Source organism: Brachyistius frenatus, unplaced genomic scaffold (assembly GCF_029030835.1).
Source record: "Brachyistius frenatus isolate BFR_SWC_R1_liver_20210118 unplaced genomic scaffold, ASM2903083v1 Contig_23, whole genome shotgun sequence".
Lineage (NCBI taxonomy): Eukaryota > Metazoa > Chordata > Actinopteri > Embiotocidae > Brachyistius > Brachyistius frenatus.
Genome location: NW_027210622.1, coordinates 2,735,166 through 2,753,975, shown reverse-complemented (window position 1 = coordinate 2,753,975; position 18,810 = coordinate 2,735,166). Strand labels below are relative to the sequence as shown.

General features: G+C 43.1%; 1 protein-coding gene across 4 annotated transcripts in view; it reads right to left on the bottom strand.

Moving 5' to 3' along the window:
* rbfox2 (RNA binding fox-1 homolog 2) overlaps window positions 1-18,254 on the bottom strand; it is a 36,591-nt gene extending 18,337 nt beyond the window's left edge. For 2 of the 4 annotated variants that reach the window (XM_069697349.1, XM_069697350.1), the window contains exons 1-2: window positions 17,116-18,254; window positions 10,503-10,553 (exon numbers count right to left, since the gene is read on the bottom strand). In XM_069697349.1, coding sequence (XP_069553450.1) covers window positions 10,503-10,553; window positions 17,116-17,367 — 303 coding nt within the window. In that variant the 5' untranslated portion in view covers window positions 17,368-18,254. Of the gene's footprint in view, window positions 1-7,299; window positions 7,594-10,502; window positions 10,554-17,115 lie in introns of those variants that run through there. The other 2 variants (XM_069697348.1, XM_069697352.1) reach the window with 2 other exon arrangements.
* Between the last annotated feature and the right edge of the window lie 556 nt (window positions 18,255-18,810).

The following is an 18,810-nucleotide window of genomic DNA, read 5'->3' as shown; positions in this document are numbered from 1 at the left end:
AACACCTCATCTTAACTGCAATAGGAATCTAACAGAAAGGTCTAACATGTCTTGCAAATGAATTAAGTCTTGCCACGATGATGTCTTTATATTGAATAAAGATCAATTAAATTCAATAATTTCGTTGATTTTGAAAATATTTTTGAAACATTTCAGGGTATTTCCACGATGACGGCATTCTTGACAAAATGATAAAATACTGAAAAATATTTCATCATTAATTTCAAAAACATACAATTTATGTAATATATGTAACGGGTTGCCTTTAAAAATTCAGTAAAACTAGACAAAAATGATCTCTCAGTTCTTTACTTTGTAAACAACAACAGTAATAAGGCCACTTTAAGCCATTTAAGCCACTTTAAGTATTTATGAATACAATTTGGAACAGTCCAAGTTCATAATAAAATCTTAGATATAATATATACATAGCCATTTGTTTTTTCTCCTATATAAGTGCTAAAAATAACACACTTTAATGTATTTTGTTTTGTTTTAAGAACATGATAAAACTGAATACAATAAGGTCTTTATAATCTACTATTTTTAAACGAACAGCTCTCAGCAGTTCAACTGTGGCACAAACAACATGTTCAAGCACCAGCAGCATTATCAGTATTTATACGTCTAATCAATTACAAGAACATCCCCTGTGCAGAAACTCCTTTTTTTGTGCTGGTGTAAAGCGAAAGGAGACCGTACCAGACGCAGTAGGAGAAATGCTTTGAACTCAACCTTAAATGGCTGCAGCACTAGTTCGCCTTGTGATTTCTGCAGTGTAATCACAACCAGAAATCCTGTTATCTCCGTCCCTCTCTCTCTCTCTCTCTCTCTCCCAGATAACAGGCAGTAAATACGTGTTTATCATTAATCTCAACACTATAAGCCTGGTACCAAACTGTGCTGCCGTACTGTTCACTGCACACGTCCTTTTTTCCATACCAAAAATCCCTGAAGTGCTCCTGAAGCTCGCCCTGCCAGGTGAAGTGTCTCCACCTCAGCCAGAACAGAAACCATCTTCTTCATCCTTAGTGCCTGGCACTCGAGTGATACACCCATCAGATTACTGACCACAGTGTCCAAGTTAAACTTCATTCACATTTTCAGACAGCAGCTGTGTGCGCTCATCTAAATCCTGCAGCTGTATGAACCTCTTCCAATCTCGTCCACAAGCATCCAAATTCAGATTTTGCTGAGTGATAATATCCCTCACATCCTCGTCTTCCTGTCCCGTCTTCTCCCTATGTAGCAGCAGCACCCGTTTTTACCCTGCTGGCGATAGAAGCTCATTATTTGCAGCCATTATTATAAGTTGTCAGGGTTAAGGTTATTTCATAGCAATATGTATGTATGCAGATATCTAGTTTAAACAACATCCGAGTCATCCCTGTGTTTCCAGCATTAAGAAATACTCATTTTAAGGTGTTTTCCAGCTGTATGTCTTTCTATACATTACCCTACCCTCTTTTTAATTTATTTTCTGTTAATAGTTGTTAAAATGTTATACTTTAATTAATGAAAATGGTTAATATGAGAAGAATTCTCTACTTTTTGTGAAAAAGAAACTGTTCACTTATGTTAATAATTTGAACAGGAACTACAATCCTCTGATGAGACATCCCAACATTCATTACATTTGATCAATTCAGAGACAGAAAAGAGAGTGCAGAAACATGGAAATTAGCCTGTTTAAATCAGGCTTTTAACTGCGGGAGAAAAATAATACATAATGTGCTAAATGAAACACTGGATGACCTCACTTCACATTAACCCATCCTAGATTAAACACATCTGGGGAGGTGCAAATGATAGTGGGTGGAGCATGTCATTCTGGGTCACCAGGTAGGAGCTAACCTGGATAACAGACAGAAATAGAGAAACTAAACCCGCTCCTGTGTCTTGCTAGAAAGGGAAAGTTGATCACCCAGCTTGGGTGAAGTGGTGAAATGGCAAAAGTAGAAAGGAGACATTACACTGCCAACACTTTGCAGCAATGAGAGAACCTTGTGTAGGTATGTTGTATAATATTATGTATGATATAATATTGTGAAAGAAGAAAAACATTCTTTTCAATAGATGGTAATGGTGGTATGTCTGTCCAACGCTGTAATGTCTCAACAACTGTTAAATGTTCTGGTACTAAATTTGGTACACCCGTTCATCTTAACCTGATCTCTAAGGTGATCCCAAAACATTTTATCTAGCGCCGTCATCAGGTCAAAAGCTAATTCTGTCCTATACTTTGTTTGCTAATCTAATGATATTCCTATCCGCCTTAGCTGTATTTTGAACAGCATGCTAATAGGCTAAACCAAAATTGTAAATACCGTAAACATTCCTGCTAAACATCAACGTGCTGCCATGTTGTTGGCATTAGCTCAAAACACTGCAGTGAGAATTAGATTATCCTCGAAAAGGTGGAGTAAAAAGCCGACCACTATAGAGAGAAGGGATACTGAGTGATACGATTTTAACATCGGGATTACAGTTCACATTATCTGACAGTTTTAGACTCATCGTTCACACAGAAAGTGACTGAAATAGTCTTTTCCTCACCACCACACACCTGACCAATCACAATGTAAGGTGGGTGTAAATGTCGGACTGGTGCTTATGGAAAGTAACAGAAATTCTAAGATGTGTGGGAGGAGACTTTTTTTTTTTTTTTTTATGAAACTAGTCGACCAGCCAACGAGCAGTTCTAACAAATACTGCTTTAATTTAGTTTAAAATCTAAAGCGTGATTTGTACTATGTGTGCTACTTGCTGCCAAATAGGTGGCTCATGGGACAATAAGCCTGTATCTGTATCTGGACCAATAAACAAAAACAGAGCAAGTAAAACAATTGAGGACACTTTATTTGGGGATCCCCCTGCCGCAGTGGCTGGCATCAGGAATATTGTTGACTAAAAGACAGCGCGGGTGTATTACAATTTTACCTTTTGTCCAATTTGTTGAGCAAACTGCCCTCCCACTGTGCGCTAAAATGTTCATCGCGGCTCTAGTGTTGTCGTACTCGAGTCCCAACATTGATGACTCATGACACAGCTCACTCGACTGCAGATGAGTTGACAAGTTGTGATGCAACTCAGGCAGAATGATAGTGACTTGGATTTTAATACTGCACACTTGAGCTTTGATATCTCGGACTTGAGGTTTTGATATCTTGGCTTTAACACCTTGTGTAATTTCCACAGTATTAACCTGATCAGATAATAGCCCTGACAATCATTCTCCACTCCTTATTGTTGCTGCTCATGCACAGGAACAGACTACAGCCTAGCAGGAGCCTGGACAACCCCGGCTGTTGCTGCTTCTTTTGCAAGACCAAAATAGAAGCGGGAATACGAGCCAAAAACAACCTTGTATTTGTGTTTGACGACTGGCCTTTTCAGAGGAGATCCATTTTAACCGCATCTCACAGTCCTCTCTCTACCTGATACACTGTGTCAACAGCCCGGTATCTACAAAAACAGTATGTGCCCGTGCGCTGCTTTTCTTTTTTTTTTTTTTTTCTTTTTTCTCCGCTCTCTCAACCCGTCAAACTACGGGGCCTTTTGCTGACTGCGAGTGGCCTTTGTGATTCGCATCAGGATAAAAGCGTCCACTGAATAAATGCACCCAGATAGCAGGATAACAGGAGGAACACAAAGACTGAGAGGGAGGGCATTCTTGGTCAATTTGAAGAGAAGTGCTGCCTTGTGGACAAGCAAACTGTATGTTGAGCATTTGTGTCAGCACTCAGGTCTGCGTACGTTTTGTTTGTGTGCATCTCCTGTGGACGTCTGTGCGTGTCATTTTGCGCGTACGCTCCCCTGGTGTTCGGATGCTAGGGGTTGTGTAATGTGCGTTGGCCAGGCGAAGCCAGTGACTCAGAGCGGTAGCTGTAGCTGGCTTACTTTCGGGTCAGTTAGCAGCAGCAAGTGTGTCTGAGGAGGCATGTTATAAAATGTGCTCGTCTGCAGCAGTCTCACTACGCTACAGGAGGAGACGAGGAGAGGAGAGGAAACATGGCTAAGAGCGAACTAGGGCATCACTGGGTCATTTCACATGAATAATGACATTTCAGGATCTTACTTTCTCTGGCCTCCAGCCATTAGTCTATAGCCCGATTCAACAAACTTGACTGTGGAAAACGTGATTCATGTTGTGAATAGGAGCTCACATTTTGGCTCAATAATCAGATTAACTGGCACAGTTCAGTGTTCAGCTCAGATCTTGGCTTCTGAGCCCGTGCTGTTGATACCCAAGCTGCAAACAGCTGGAGAAACGTTTACGACGTGTCTGTGGAATACCGATGAGCCAGGAGACACCCTCTTGTTAAATTATTCCACCCCACATCAACCCTTCCTCCTCCCCCTCCCTCTCCCCCTCCTCCTCCTCCTTCATCACTCCTTCTCCTCCCCCTCTTGCTCTTCCTCTCCGCTCCTCTTGCTGCTGTTCTCCCTTTCCTCCCACTCTCTCTGCTGTGTGCTTCACTTCTTTACGCTTCATAAAATCCAGACGGGACCCTTACGTACGTCCCGCCCCCACACATGTCAATCAAGCACATTTGCCTCATAGCAACACGATATCGGTGGCGCCCAGGCTCCTCCTTCCACACTCTTCTCCATCTCCTTATAGGGTAACATGTCTGCTTGTCAAACAAACCCCTCCCAACCCACCCCCATCCTCTTCCTTGTAGGGTCTCCCCTTCCCCCAATGCCATTTCTGGGAAACTCCCCAACCACATACATGTGCACAGGATCCCACACGCACACACAATCGGCGACTTTCCCCTGTCAACTCCTTAAAAGCTGCGTCACTGGTCCATTCGGCAACACTGCAGCATGTTATGAAAGATAAACACGCCAAAACAAAAAGATGATGACATTATTTGTCCTTATTAGAGCCCACACACGACCCCGGACAAACACGTGTGCAGGTGAACACACAAACTCTTATTTACCCAACATCGACACACCTCTTCCAATACATCAGGTATGGCCATGAAACGAGTCCGTCTTGTTTTAGCACTCATTAATAACACGACACTTGTCTGTTTCTCCAGTGTGGTTAAAAAATGTACGCGAGCCAGCTGTAGGACGTTGTTGTCACTGTCAACTGCACCATCCGAAGAGTCAGCGAGGGCAACCCCTATCCATTTCAAAGGCTGTTTTTATTTTTTTCAAAGCCTTGCAGATGCCTCAGAGCGAGCACTTTTAGAGCAATTAGAGATGCAAATAGCTGCTAAGGAGGCATAACCGTGACAGCAGCTCAAGGTTTGAGCATTTTCACAACAGTTTTTTTAAGAAGCAGTCCAAAAGGTGTTTACCTCATGAAGCTCTCCCATCAACATTTTCCTCATGCCTCGAACCATCTAACAATCAGTACAAAATGAGTGACTCATGCAAGTTGCCACGGCAACACGGCTCATTGGGATCGTTTAACGACCATCATTGTTAACCCTGCAAAGAATCAATAACAAGATTTGGGAGGTGGAGGCGGCAGGGTTCGTGGGGGGGGGGGGGGGGACTCCTCACGACCCATTTACAAATTGTGCAAGCGTGGCAGCTTCTGCAGCAGGTAGGCGTCTCTCCCTTGCCTTAGGGCACGCAAACTTAGGCGGGGCTTGAGAAAATATTTCAGTCTTTTGTACCCAATCTGCTGCTCTAACTCTCTGGCAGCACAAGCCAATATTATTAGCTTAAGTAACACTAAAGGAGAGCCAATAAATTACCCCATCACAACACTGACCACACACACACACACACACACACACACACACACACACACACACACACACACACACACACACACACACACACACACACACACACACACACACACACACACACACACGTAACTGCAAAGTCAGCTCCACAGTCTGAAATTGCGTCACTGAGCAAACTAGCCCTCTCCGGTTGACCTACAATATTGTCACATTTCTGTGTTGCTCCCCATCTCTTTCAACTTATCTGCCCTTCTCTGGGCAATTTGCGCTTCCTCACCCGCGGTCTTCTCTGGTAACTGACCGAGGGTGCCCCGTCACCTTAAAAATCAATTTCCTATTCTCATGCTCCCATTCTCTCTTTTTCAACCCATCCCCCTCTTCTTCCAGGGGCTCTTAAAGGAAAACATTGAGATAACAGCTGCCAGGGCCCCAGGGAGAGCAAGAGGAGGGAGAAAAGAGGTCAAACAGTAAAGAGAGCAGGAATCCAAGGTACAGCTGAAAGAGAGGCAGGCAGGCAGGCAGGCAGGCAGGCACACACACACAGGCACACACACACACACACACACACACACACACACACACACACACACACACACACACACACACACACACACACACACACACACACACACACACACACACACACACACACACACACACACACACACATCCTGACTCACACCATTTGAAATGTAATGATATGGACATGATACTTCATGCACCAACTTTGCAGCCCACTGTGTGCTTGAGCTTCTGTGTGTTTGTGAAACGTGTGACACAGAAATTACAGTGAGGAGGTGTTGTTAGCTGAATACAAGCGATGCAGAAGGCAGAAGAAGGGAAGAGGAGAAAGAAAAGAAAAAAAAAGACAGACAACTGTTCTGTGGACACCTGTCCCTTTCGCTCACAGTCTTGAGCAATGTACAGAGACAGCTGCAGGGACAATAAAGAGGAAAGAGTTTTTCACTTACCTCTCCTCTCCCCCTATTCCTCCTGTTTCCACTCTTTCGCCTCAGAAATATCTAAAGAGTTGATCGCAGAAGCAGTGCACTAAACTGCTACATCTAGCTGTGCAGACTAACACGCTGTACTGTATGTTCACATGGATTCCTCTGAGCATACATAAAACATGGCAGAGCACAGTTGCTGGCAGTGGCAGCTCTTGATGTTCAGATTGCGTGCACTTCTAGCTCTGGGCAGGAGAACAGATGCCACAACAACAGCGTGCAATAATACATCGCCGCTCGTGCGTTTCACCATAGCGAATCATAATTGTGGCGATACAATCTCCTGCCTGGATCTCGCCGTCATCTACGCCTACTACGGTAGTTTCAGTGTTTGTATCCCTCATAGCAACTGGCCGCTGAGTCCTAACAAGAGTCCGAGAGGTCCTGACTGGACCACTCCAGCAAACAGGTCAAGTACAGTCCTCATCCGTTAGTAGTTAATTAACATTTAATGCTCAATGACAGTGCCGCCCGCTCTGATGCCGTTTCATGTACAGTGGAGCCCGAGGTTTGGCGAAGAGATACAGCAGACGTGTACACAGAGGAGGATATGAAAAGACATGGAGATAAACACTCACCGACAACACGTTAGGATAGTACAGTCCCATCATCGTATTCTGTGCAACAACTCAAACTGTCGTCGCTCCTCTCTCCTTTCCTCTTCTCACGCTGCCTGGCTTTCTCTCCCTCTCCGAGCCAGTGTCACCTCACCAGCTCAGTCTCTCTTGTCTGTCTCACAGATTCAAAATCTCCCTCTCTCTGCCCCCGCTCGCTCTGTCTGCCCTGCCAATCCCCTCCCCACCTCCTCCTACTCCTCCTTTGCTGGCCTCTGTCCCCGTCACTCTTCCTCACTTGCTTACTTGCTTGCTTTCTTTTCTCCCCCCCACCCCCCCTTCTCTCTCTCTCTCTCTGCTTCTCTGTCTCCCACTCACTCTTTTCTTTCCCTCTCCCACTCGCTCCTTGCTTTCCTTCTACCCCCAGCCTTCTATTTTGCTGCTGTGCCCTTGCCTGCTCATCTCTTCTGTCTCTTCTCCTCTCCTCCTCTCCCACCCAGATAGCCTGACGCCTCCCCCCTCCTACTTCTCTGCCTCTGTCACACCTGCAAACTTTCCCCTCCCCTCTGCTTCCCTCTCATGTCGCAGTCCCTCCCCTCCTCTCTCTCACCCCCTCTCTCTCTCTCTTCCTTCTGTTCCCTTTCTTCATGTAGGTGAGTTAACTGGGGCTGCTGGCACCACTGGGAGAGGAAGTGAAGACTTTCCTTCCTTCTCTATCCATCCCCTCTCAGACATGCACCTGGTTACGCAAATGTGCTGGCAATTGTACATCGGAGTTTCATGTCTGGAGTCATTTTTCTCTAAAAGTCACGACTGCAATAATACTAGGTCAAACCTGGAATCATTTACATAACAGTGACAACACGGCTCAAGTCTGAATCTCATCACATTAAAGTTAGAATCCTTAAAGCTGCAGTCATCGATATTTTTACAGTAAAAAAAAAAAGAAAAAAGAAAAAGTCAAATGAAGCCACGAGGGACACAAACACTCGGTGAGCAGGAAGTATATCAGGAAACAACAGAAGAAGAACAATCCGTGTCAGCATAGTCAAACAAACAGTCACTGTTTCCCATTAATTTAACAAAGACTACCATCGACAATATCGTCCGGCACAGTAATACTGTGCTCATGCACAAACATTCATCTTCAGCGCAACATACTGTACATACTCGCTCATACGTCGCTTAGTGTGAAACCTTTGTGCATTTACATCTCTTAAAGATTAAAAGTTAAATCTTAAGGATAAAAGGTTGCGACCATGGAAACGTTTAGGTGCGTCTTCTAAAATTTATGATTTAATTATAATTTTTTTCACATAATTGAACTCGTTGGGGAGATTTATTTTGTGTCAGATTTGAGGCTCTTTTCATGTTTATGAATATTTGTTATTATTCTTATTTTTTTCTCCATGCCTAAATCTTTAAGTTTCTCATCAGCTGCTTACAGATTAACTATTGGCCAAAAGCTTTATATGCAAAAGACAAACTCCGCTTCAAAGGTAAAGTGAGTTTTAATATCTATCCCTGTTGCAGTACGCAAAAGAATAAAAAACATTTGTTGTCCCCAAATTGTTTTTACTTAGCAACTGACTGCTGGTTTGCAGCAGTGCCGCTGCTGCCTCTCTTTCACCGGGTGATTTAAGCCTCATTTACACAGCCTGTTCAAGGCTTCAAGGCTCAAATGTTGCACCGTTTTTTTTTTTGTTGCCTCGCTCTTCTGTATAAAAGGTACAAACACAGAGTGGAGGAGGACTGTTAAGCGGGTAGACACAGGGCCAAATTTACTCTCCCTTGTGCACAGACTTAAATGGTGCTGGACTAGACACTGATGCGTTACATGTTATGCATCTGTTTCAGGAACTGCGGCATGCTATCTAAAACCACCCTGTGGGACAGCACAGGCTTTGTTCGGTTCGGTGTAAAAAAAAAAGAAAGAAAAGAAAAGCCGGCCTGATGACGGGTTGTCTTTACGGGCAGTTAATGAAAAGTCTCTGTTTAAAATGGACGACATATTGCCTGAAACTTGTGGCTCTTTCCGTACATATTCTCTCATGACTGAACAAAGCCATTACCTGATGATTTACCTTCACATAAAAGGCCCAAACAAATTACTTCAACAGAGAGATAACGCCAGTCAAGTTTCATATTCCATCTGCAGAGGGGTTGTCTCTTGCGTCACACACCGGGCTTCTGCTGCTCTCCAGGCTCTTCCTTTCAGGAGCCTTTGATCGCATCATTCTCACACTGCTGTTGACAGTTTAGCACCTCAGTGCTGTGAAAATCTCCGCTGCCCGGCATTGTTTTCTTCCTCGCTGTCTTTTTTTTTTTTCCTGGTCAGCGGCCAGTTCACACATCCAAGCCCCTTGAGTAGTCCTTGATTGACTTCCCTTCGTGCCAACAAGAGATTGTTCTTGCTCAAGTCAAAACAACTTTGAAGGAAACTATTTAAACCTCCTTAATCTTACAGTGAAATCAAAACTGTCTAATTGACATCCAGGCTTCCACAATATCGACTTAACAGCCACAAAAAAGCCGCACTCTTACGCTGAGGCACATAAAAGCACAGGAGAGAAGACATAAGACACAAAGTGCAGATAAGCAGCCAGTGGTTGTTGGGCATCACGGAGAGCGAGGGATGAGGGGATTATGGGTAGAGCATGAGAGGATGATCTAAGGATTAACCACACGAACTGAACAGTCTAATAACACAATCAGCAGGCTAATACAAAGACGAACAAACAGATTGCAGATTGCAGCCTTACACACACACACACACACACACACACACACACACACACACACACACACACACACACACACACACACACACACACACACACACACACACACACACACACACACACACACACACATTCTTTCCATGACTGTGTATTTGTGGGCAGAGAAACTAGAATATTGGCATGTTTAAAGGTGCTAAAAGAAACAAAATAAGTTATATTTAAAAGCTGTAAGATGATTAATAATAATGTTGATTAGTGAGAACAGAAAGCAAAGTAGGTGGAGGGTGAGACTGGGAGAGTGAAGGTTGTGGAGGCTTCTTCTACACAACCAATAATTTATAATCTACACCCCCATCTTGTGGTTTAAAGAGCTACTCAGCCATATTAGTGTTACATGAAAACTGTATTCAGATATAAAAGAAATATCTGGAGGATGTAACGGTGGCATATTAGAAAACATGAATTTGTGCATGTGTCTGCCCTTACCTGAGTGTGTGATGGGTATCCATGGTAACTGAGGGTCAAAGGGTCGTTGTTCTGAAAGAGAGGAGCAGATATTTAGAAACATGGTCAGTAATTTGTAAAGCAAAAAAAACAAAACACTTAATGTCATTTTTATTACTCAGGAATGCCGTTTTATCTATTCAGTTTGTATTCTTTATTCGCTTTTAGTCGTGTGTCTGTATGTTTGACTTTATAGTTGCGCAGTGTTTCTGACACGTAATCAAATTAACTCCACCGGTGACACACTCCTGCTGCCTCCCAAGTCGGTCTCCTCCAGAGTTTTCCACCTAGCGGATCTTTTGTCTGCTTGTAAAGAGGTGGTAACGAGGGGGAGTGAGCTCATGCAGGCAGGAGATGAAAGACAGGGAGGAAAGAACGAGTGTCACCCCGGCTCTTAAATCATAAATAGGTCAGGAGTGTCAGAGAACATGAAGCCCATTGGTGTGAAATGCGATCATGAGCCCTGATGCAATCTCCGACACATTCCTCTCAATGTTCTGCCTGTGTGAAGCAGAGGCAGATACATCAAACATCTGGTGAGTAATTGCAGTAAAACAAGATGCTGAGGAGAAAAAAAAAAAAAAACTCATTTTGTTTGGAGGCAAATATTAAACAGCAATCACGTCTCTGCTCCCTAAAATAGTTTGTAACTCACTTTATTCATACTCATAACACTATGTTACGGCTTTTATGCTAATGCATTCCATTAAAAAGTGCGCGTTTCACAGCAATTACAACACTTTGAATGGAGAAAACAGATTTGCCTGTGTCTGACTTCATATCACTAGATTAGAAAACAACTCAGCTCCTCCCCTCCTCTCTCCGTCCTTCCCCTCTGATCTTCCTTTCATCTGGAACCAATGTCCCTCGTCTGCTCTGTCCCCAGGGGGAACACTTTGCTCTGTGCGCTTCACAGCTTGAGTTCGCCTGATTAATACTGTAGCCATCTAACTGTGGACCCCCATGGGGCCATTTCACTAAAACTAAGCACAACGCTTCCAAATGTAAGAGGCTCAGTCGAGGAGGAAGGAGCAGGAAGTGTCTCCGTGATTGAAAAATGCAGTTTGTGCGAGTCTATCTCAGAGCCAAAAATGTACTTAGTGAACTGGCTTTGGGAGGTAGAAGCTCTAAATAATGAATCACCTCTTAGAGGCTTGAATAACATGAATAAAGTATAAACCTTATTTTACTGTGAGGCCAAACTCTAAATGCAACGCACTGAAGGTATGGAGAAGCAAAATAACAAAAATAGGAGGTAAAAAGAGAGATATGGAGCGGTACGCTGCGTCAAAGTGAAGGCGGTGCTGTTAAAGGACGCACATCTCGAGACATCTGGAATTCATCTGCGACCGAGGAAAGAGCCAGAGCTGGACAGCATTACAAAAAATGAAAATGAGATGGAGGGAGCAAAGACAATGACTCATACATGAGCGGAGTCATGTGCTTAATTTCCTTAAGGAACTGGGAGGGATGAGAGGGGAGGGCTGCGTGGAGGCTGCTTGAGATGAGTGTGTCTCAGACTCACTCTCAACACCACACTTTACATGTGCAGTGCATGAGAAACAAAAAGATTTTGTCCTTAACGCAGTCATTGTTAATATTGGTTCGACCTTATCTGGCTTTTCTTTTTGTTGTTGTGGATGATAAATGAAGCTGAGCTGATTTCTGTCTGGTGTTGGTTATGATGTGGGGGCGGGGTGGATAAAACAACAGAAGAAACTTCAGGGAAAGACCAGGTGAGCAATCAGGAGAAAGTAACAGGAGGGGGGCAGGAGCAGGCCTGTTATTACAAAATCTGAAAAGAAGCAAAGGATGCGAGGCTCAGTTACCTCCAGGCTTCTCCTTCACATCATCTTTTCACAACAGTAATCCACTGCACACGTGAACCCTGCTTCTCCTTTCCAAAAACTACAGGTGGTGCAAGGTGTGCGCGTGTGATTGTTTTGTGTGTGTGTGTGTGTGTGTGTGTGTGTGTGTGTGTGTGTGTGTGTGTGTGTGTGTGTGTGTGTGTGTGTGTGTGTGTGTGTGTGTGTGTGTGTGTGTGTGTGTGTGATGTCTAATTTGGCCACAAGACTCATGTCTATTCCTATCGTGCCTTAGGGACTGCTGCTCTTCTGAGGAGCAGCAGGAGGAGAAGAGGAACTACATTTCACTACTCTCAGAGTCATCCTACCAAACTGCAAAGCGGGGCACTTCATACACTCAGGAGGATGTGAATCCATTTCTACCACCGAGCACTTACATGCTAAGCCTCCAAACGGTTGGCCAGACGATCTCAAGTTTATTTTCCCTCAATATACCTCATCCCTCTGACTTTCCACAGTAAACCTACACGTGCTTTGTCAAGTACATGTCGGACAGAATCGCTGGATTTCGGAAGTTCTGACATAAAGATAATCACATATCAGCACTGGCTAATGACACTGATGTCCACCCCACTGCTCTGATTCTTAAAGTTTACTCTGGTTTGATAAGAGGGAATTATCATTTGCTTGTAATTATTTGATCATTTTCAAAAATGATTACTTTATATAATAACTTCAGTTTGACATCATTCCAGGAAAACTAGTCTGATACTGGACTTGTTGAACCAGAGTTGATGCTTGCAGGGAGAACGTTGTGACCGTGGTTCATTTTTGACTTTTTAAACAGGGATTTTTTCAATCTGATTATACAAGGCAGTTTAACTAAAAAAAATTACAGGAGTAGAGGGCACTGATAAAAATGGAGTTTGTAGAAAAAGCAACAACAACCAGACTTCTACATGATCCTTTTCCAAACACTTTCATGCCAATAGTAACAACTATTTTCATTACTGATTAATCTGCACATTACTGTCTTGATTATTTGGTCTAAGAAATATCAGACAATAGCTAAAAATGTCCATTTCTAGAGCCTCGTGACGAAGTTTGCAAATGTTTCTCTACCAACCAGTTTACTAGAAATAGAAGTCATTTCTAGCATCTTAAATCTGCACATTTAAGAAACTAGAAACAGGATTATTTTTGCATTTCTGCTTGAAAAATCATTTGTATAGTTGCTCATAATTTTGTTGTTACCTTTACTATAATTTCAGCAACAATTATGTCCTTTAAATAAAGATAATTATTTTAGCAAATTGGCCTACATATATATGCTATTCACTGAAACTATGATTTAATCTATTGATTAAATGACATATTTCCTACAAACATTAGTTTATGTATGACTGTAAAAAAAAAATTAGAATTTGTCAATAAACAAACGTTAACTTTTGAATAGGCATGAATTCATGTACGACAATGCCCCATCAACATCAGAAATACTGTCTGAGCAACAAGGCACTTAACTGCAGTTGAAATGTGAAGATAAATAAAACTTAAGGCACATTAAATCTTTCCCAGAGCAGCGTCACAAAACACGGCTGGTCTCTTTCAAACACAAATCAGTCAACAGACTTCCTCAAGCGATTTATCAGAGCAAAACAGGAGCCAAAAAACTAAACAAATATTCTCAACCAGCTGCAAGAGTGCATTTCTCTTGCTGACATTTTCATATTATTTCGGTGCCAGGGCTGAGATGAAAGTACAGAGGGGTGATCCACCTACATTAATGTCCTAGTCAAGTCATTTGTCCTCAGCGCTGTCACCCCAGGCAGGGCCTTATTAGGTTAGAGAGAGCCCCGGCTCCTGCGTAGAGTGACAACAAAACACGGGCCGCTCAGCAGCAGGCCAGATTGATATCGAAGCCGACAACCTCATCTTAACGCTTCCCAAAATCTGACTCAGGCTGAAGATGCAGGGTGTTGTTCTGAATCCCCTGTCACCCTGGAAAGTGAAGGACTTCCCTGCTGTTGCACTGGAATGCAAAATAGACTTCAGTCAGAGGAGTGAGAAGAATACTCAATATTCATTTCTAATCCATACAATTGGATAAGCGCAATCTCAGCGCCAGCAGCTCAGCAGCTAATTTCTATAAGCAGCAGTGAACATTTGAACTCTGAGCTCTTTTCTTCCACTAGCATTATTCACCCGCGTTAGCTGGGCATTCAGTCAGCCAGTGCATGCTGCACTGATTTGTAAATGCATTGCTGGTCTCCTCAAATGTTGCAGATTTGACTTGACAGAGCATTTCCTCCCCTGCACTGTAATGACATCATACCCTAATGAGGAAAACGGCAGCGTCAATAACCGAAAGGGAAAGATCCCATTATTAAGCTGCAGCACAACTACACCCCAGTGTGTTAGCTTCACACACAGGTCAGAGTTCAAATATTGCCATGATGTCAGCAATAAAGGTGTTTTTTTCAAAATCAAGACTGGAAAGAATTAAGTAAGGGAGAAGCTGAGCCTTATGAGAGCCAGGGTACTGTCTTCTGTAATGTTTTCCACCCTGTACGTCATCTACAGATTAGTTTTACAGACACACTTCTCTGCATTTTTATAGATGTTCTTTGGAAAGTCAGAAACTTTGGTTTAAAAAGTGGGAAAACTAAATGTTATTTGACCCAATTTGCTTCTAAAATATCAATCATGTCACCAGGTTAGAGGATTAAATATACCTCGCTGTGTTTTATATACACACTGGGAGTAGAGGGTAGTTGTTGTTTGTGAAAGACCAGAGTGAAAAATATATCTATAATTTTTTTTTTTTTTTTTTTTTTTAATGTCAAACTTAAATTAACTCCCAGCAGCTTTAGGAGTCATGAAAAATAAATTTAGCAACAGCAAAACAAATTGTTTTTATAGATTAATTTTCTGAATGTCCTCTTAATTCATTTATTAATATTTGTGTAAAATATGCCAGAAAATATATATTTTTTTTAAATCCAAAATGATACCTTATAATTTTGTATTTTGTTTAAACAACAATTCAAAACTGAAAGACACTTAATGTTTAAAATTATGAAACAATTGATCAATTATTTGTAGGTGTTTCATTTTCTATCCAGGGTTTTCCCTGCCAGTACTGTATAACATTTTGGTGTAGCCATGTGTGTGTGTGTGTGTGTTTTTTTTTTTTTTTTTCAATCATCTAAGCCACTGTAGCTTCACTATAAGCTTTGTTTTTTTCATGATTACTATTTTAAATGGCAAAAAAATACATATTGTGATAATAAAAGTCAAAAATTACCACAGCACCTAAACTCTCCAGAAACAGGTAAAGCACTGCTATCAATCGATTAGTGAACTAATCATTTACACAAAAGACTGCATTATAATCGATATCTGATCTCACAAATATATATATATTTATACATATGAGAGTGTGTGCATCCTAAATCCTCTGCCTTGAATAAGGATCACAGAGATCAGTGTGGTTATAATGCCCCCTCCAGTATGAGATGTGATCCCATTAGCTGGAAACAAAGCCTCTTTACTGCCAGTGATAGGGCAAATCTGTTTCTGCACCAACTGAGAGGGGGGGGGGGGTATCTCTCCCACTTTCATTTCCGGACTGTCCATCCAGTTCACGTTCAATACATTTTAGGGGCTGAAGCTATTGATCCTTGCTTCTCTGCCACACAGACACACACTCTTCCACTCACCTCTGTTTTTAAGTGCATTACATTTCTAAGCCTGTCTGTCAGCACCCGCGGACGGCATGACGATGTAAAGCCAGCCATTTAGTCTTCCTAACAGCAGCAAACAGGCCACTTCACCTCCATTACTGGAGCTTTCTGTCTTCCAGTGGAGTACTTCACCCAACATAATCCACCCTAATGATATCCTGAGCATCCTCCTTCCCTGCTGTGAAGCTCTATAAACAACAATATTTGACCTGTTTGGGATCACTGAGTACAAAAACAGCCAATTGATTTTGCTTACATTGAGAGAAAAGAGATTGGTGCAGTATAGAGGTTTGGCGTAACCTACACTGTCCTGGTAAAGTTGATAAAAGCAGGGGTTTAAGGATCAAGGCAATTGAGCTGATTGTCCCCCAATAAAACTGGAGGTCTTGTTTACCTCAAATACCTCCTCCAGTCTGCCCTCCCCTCTGCAAAGATCAAACAAGCAAACACTGACATCAATTCCCATTGCAAACCAAGTGCTGTCCACACCATCATGCCACATGGCAGTGGGGTTTTTTGCATAAGGAAAGGTCAGGTTTGTTTACATTCTTCACCCTCTGCTGAGACTCAGTCAGGGCTTCAGGGATATTAATAAACCAGAAGATGTTCTTTGGAGAGTTTTGGAAGTAATGTAACAGCCCAGTGAGCACAGTGAATCACCCTAATACAACCTGGATTATTGCAATTCCCCTTTAGAGGTAACGGTCTAGGCTGCAGTATAGCCTCTAGTTAACAGCATGGATTACACTGTTACTATCCTGGGTTCCCCCGAAAAACTGAATTAAAAGCATGTAAAGTCAATTACAGTTGTGTAATGTGGTGATATTTCCTGCAAAGCTGGTAATGATCTGAGCAAAGTGTATGGTGGAGCACAGTGTATGGTGGGCCTTCTGCTGCAGCTGCAGCTATCACTCACACAAATCAACAGATTGCAAATCTAACCATAATGGAAACATGGAATAGATTTAAGATAAATGCACTCAACATCAGCATGCATCATAATATCAATGTTACTGTGTTTGGATAAAAGAGTTCCCTCCTCACCTGACCAACCTCGCCGATCACTCCTGAACCGTCGATGCGGGGACGCTTGCACTCCGCCCCGGCCGAATCCACCAGAGCCGCCGCCGCCTGACCGTCAGGCTCCGGATCTCCGCGCTTCATGCCCCGGACAGCTGCAGGAGCGCCACCCGGGTTGGGATGTACCCCGGACATGGTGTCCAGCTCTCTATCCCGGTCCATGAGACCCCGGGACACAGGCAACATGATGGATGCAACGTCGGTCGACATTAACATTTACAAATCTTCTTTTGTTCCCTTTCTTCAGCTAAACTGGGGCTAAAATAACCTGATCTAATCTCGAGCACCTCTGTGCGTAAAGCCAGCCGGCGGAGGACGAAAATAGTCTTTTAATAAGTGGCCTTCTCTTGTGTTTTTTCACTGGGCCTTTGTATTATCCCCCTTAAGAGTTGATGTATCTGGAAATGTTTTGGCTCCCCGGTTAAGAAATTTCCGGTAAAAAAAAACAAAAAACAAAAACAAAACACTGCTTTCCTCCTAATTTAAAACACAGCGGCACAGTAAAAAAAAAAAAAAAAAAAAATGCCCCAAAATAAAAGCAGGTTTGTCAGGTCAATTCCAGCTATGTAGCCCCCGTCTGCTGACCGTATATTTATTTACTGCGGGGCTGCCTTAGAGGCCTACGTTATTTCAGATCATAACAATTAAACAAACACCGATCAAAACAATGGCTCCTGAGCTTAGCCTACCGCCCAGTTTCCATTTGCCCTCTTTTTCCTTTTCCTCTACGAGAGCCGTGTGTTTTTAAGAGCACAACATCAACAGCACCCTACCGCAACCTCAAGACGAAAAGCCCCTCAACATGTCTTCCCTGTCGCCTTTTTCCTCCCTATTAGCCACAGTCAGACTTGTACCACAGAGCAGAGGTTCACTGGAAGTCAATCCTCCTCAGGAGCTCTCTCTTCCCATGTTAGTCCGCAAGTCTGCGCTTAAAAGAAAACACGGTTTCCCCCCCCACCCCCCAACAAAAACAACCAACCAAAAGGACGGACGGACGGACGCAGGGGCTGCGGTGTTTCCTTCTCTCTCCCTCGCTTATTATTTTCTTTCCTCCCTCCGTTTTTCCCGGTGTGTTCATGTAGCGTGTGTGTTACAGAAAGGAAATTGTCCTCCCTCCCTCCCTCCTACTCTCTTGGTGTAGTCATTCCCCTCCTCCTATCTTCCGCTCTGCCTTTGAACGCTGAGCCAGACAGCCATGCAGCCTGCAAATGCACGCAGTGTGCCGCAGTGCTTCCATACATTTCACAGAGGGGAGGTGTGTGAATGCATGTGTGTGTGTGTGAAGGAGGTGGGTCGGGGGGAAGGAGAGGGGGGGTCTTATGGCTCAGAGAAACTACCATGCACGTATACCTCCCCTCAATTCTTTAGATCAAGCGCTCCTTTTGCTCTACATTTCTACTTGTGCGCAATTCTCCAAAACGACGCCAAGTTTTACGTCTGTCTCTCTGGTGGTTGATGGTAGTTACATGTTTTAAGGCTGAATATTAAAGAGGTGGGCTGCTCTGGAAGATTTCATGCCTTACTCATTACACAACCGATTCGCAGGCCAAGGTCTTCACACAAGCCCAGCTGTGAGTCATGCAGCATGGAGAAGCTTATGTTCCTCTGGCATTTTTATTGCTTGGATGACACCCAGTGGTCAAAGGGTACCATGAAAGG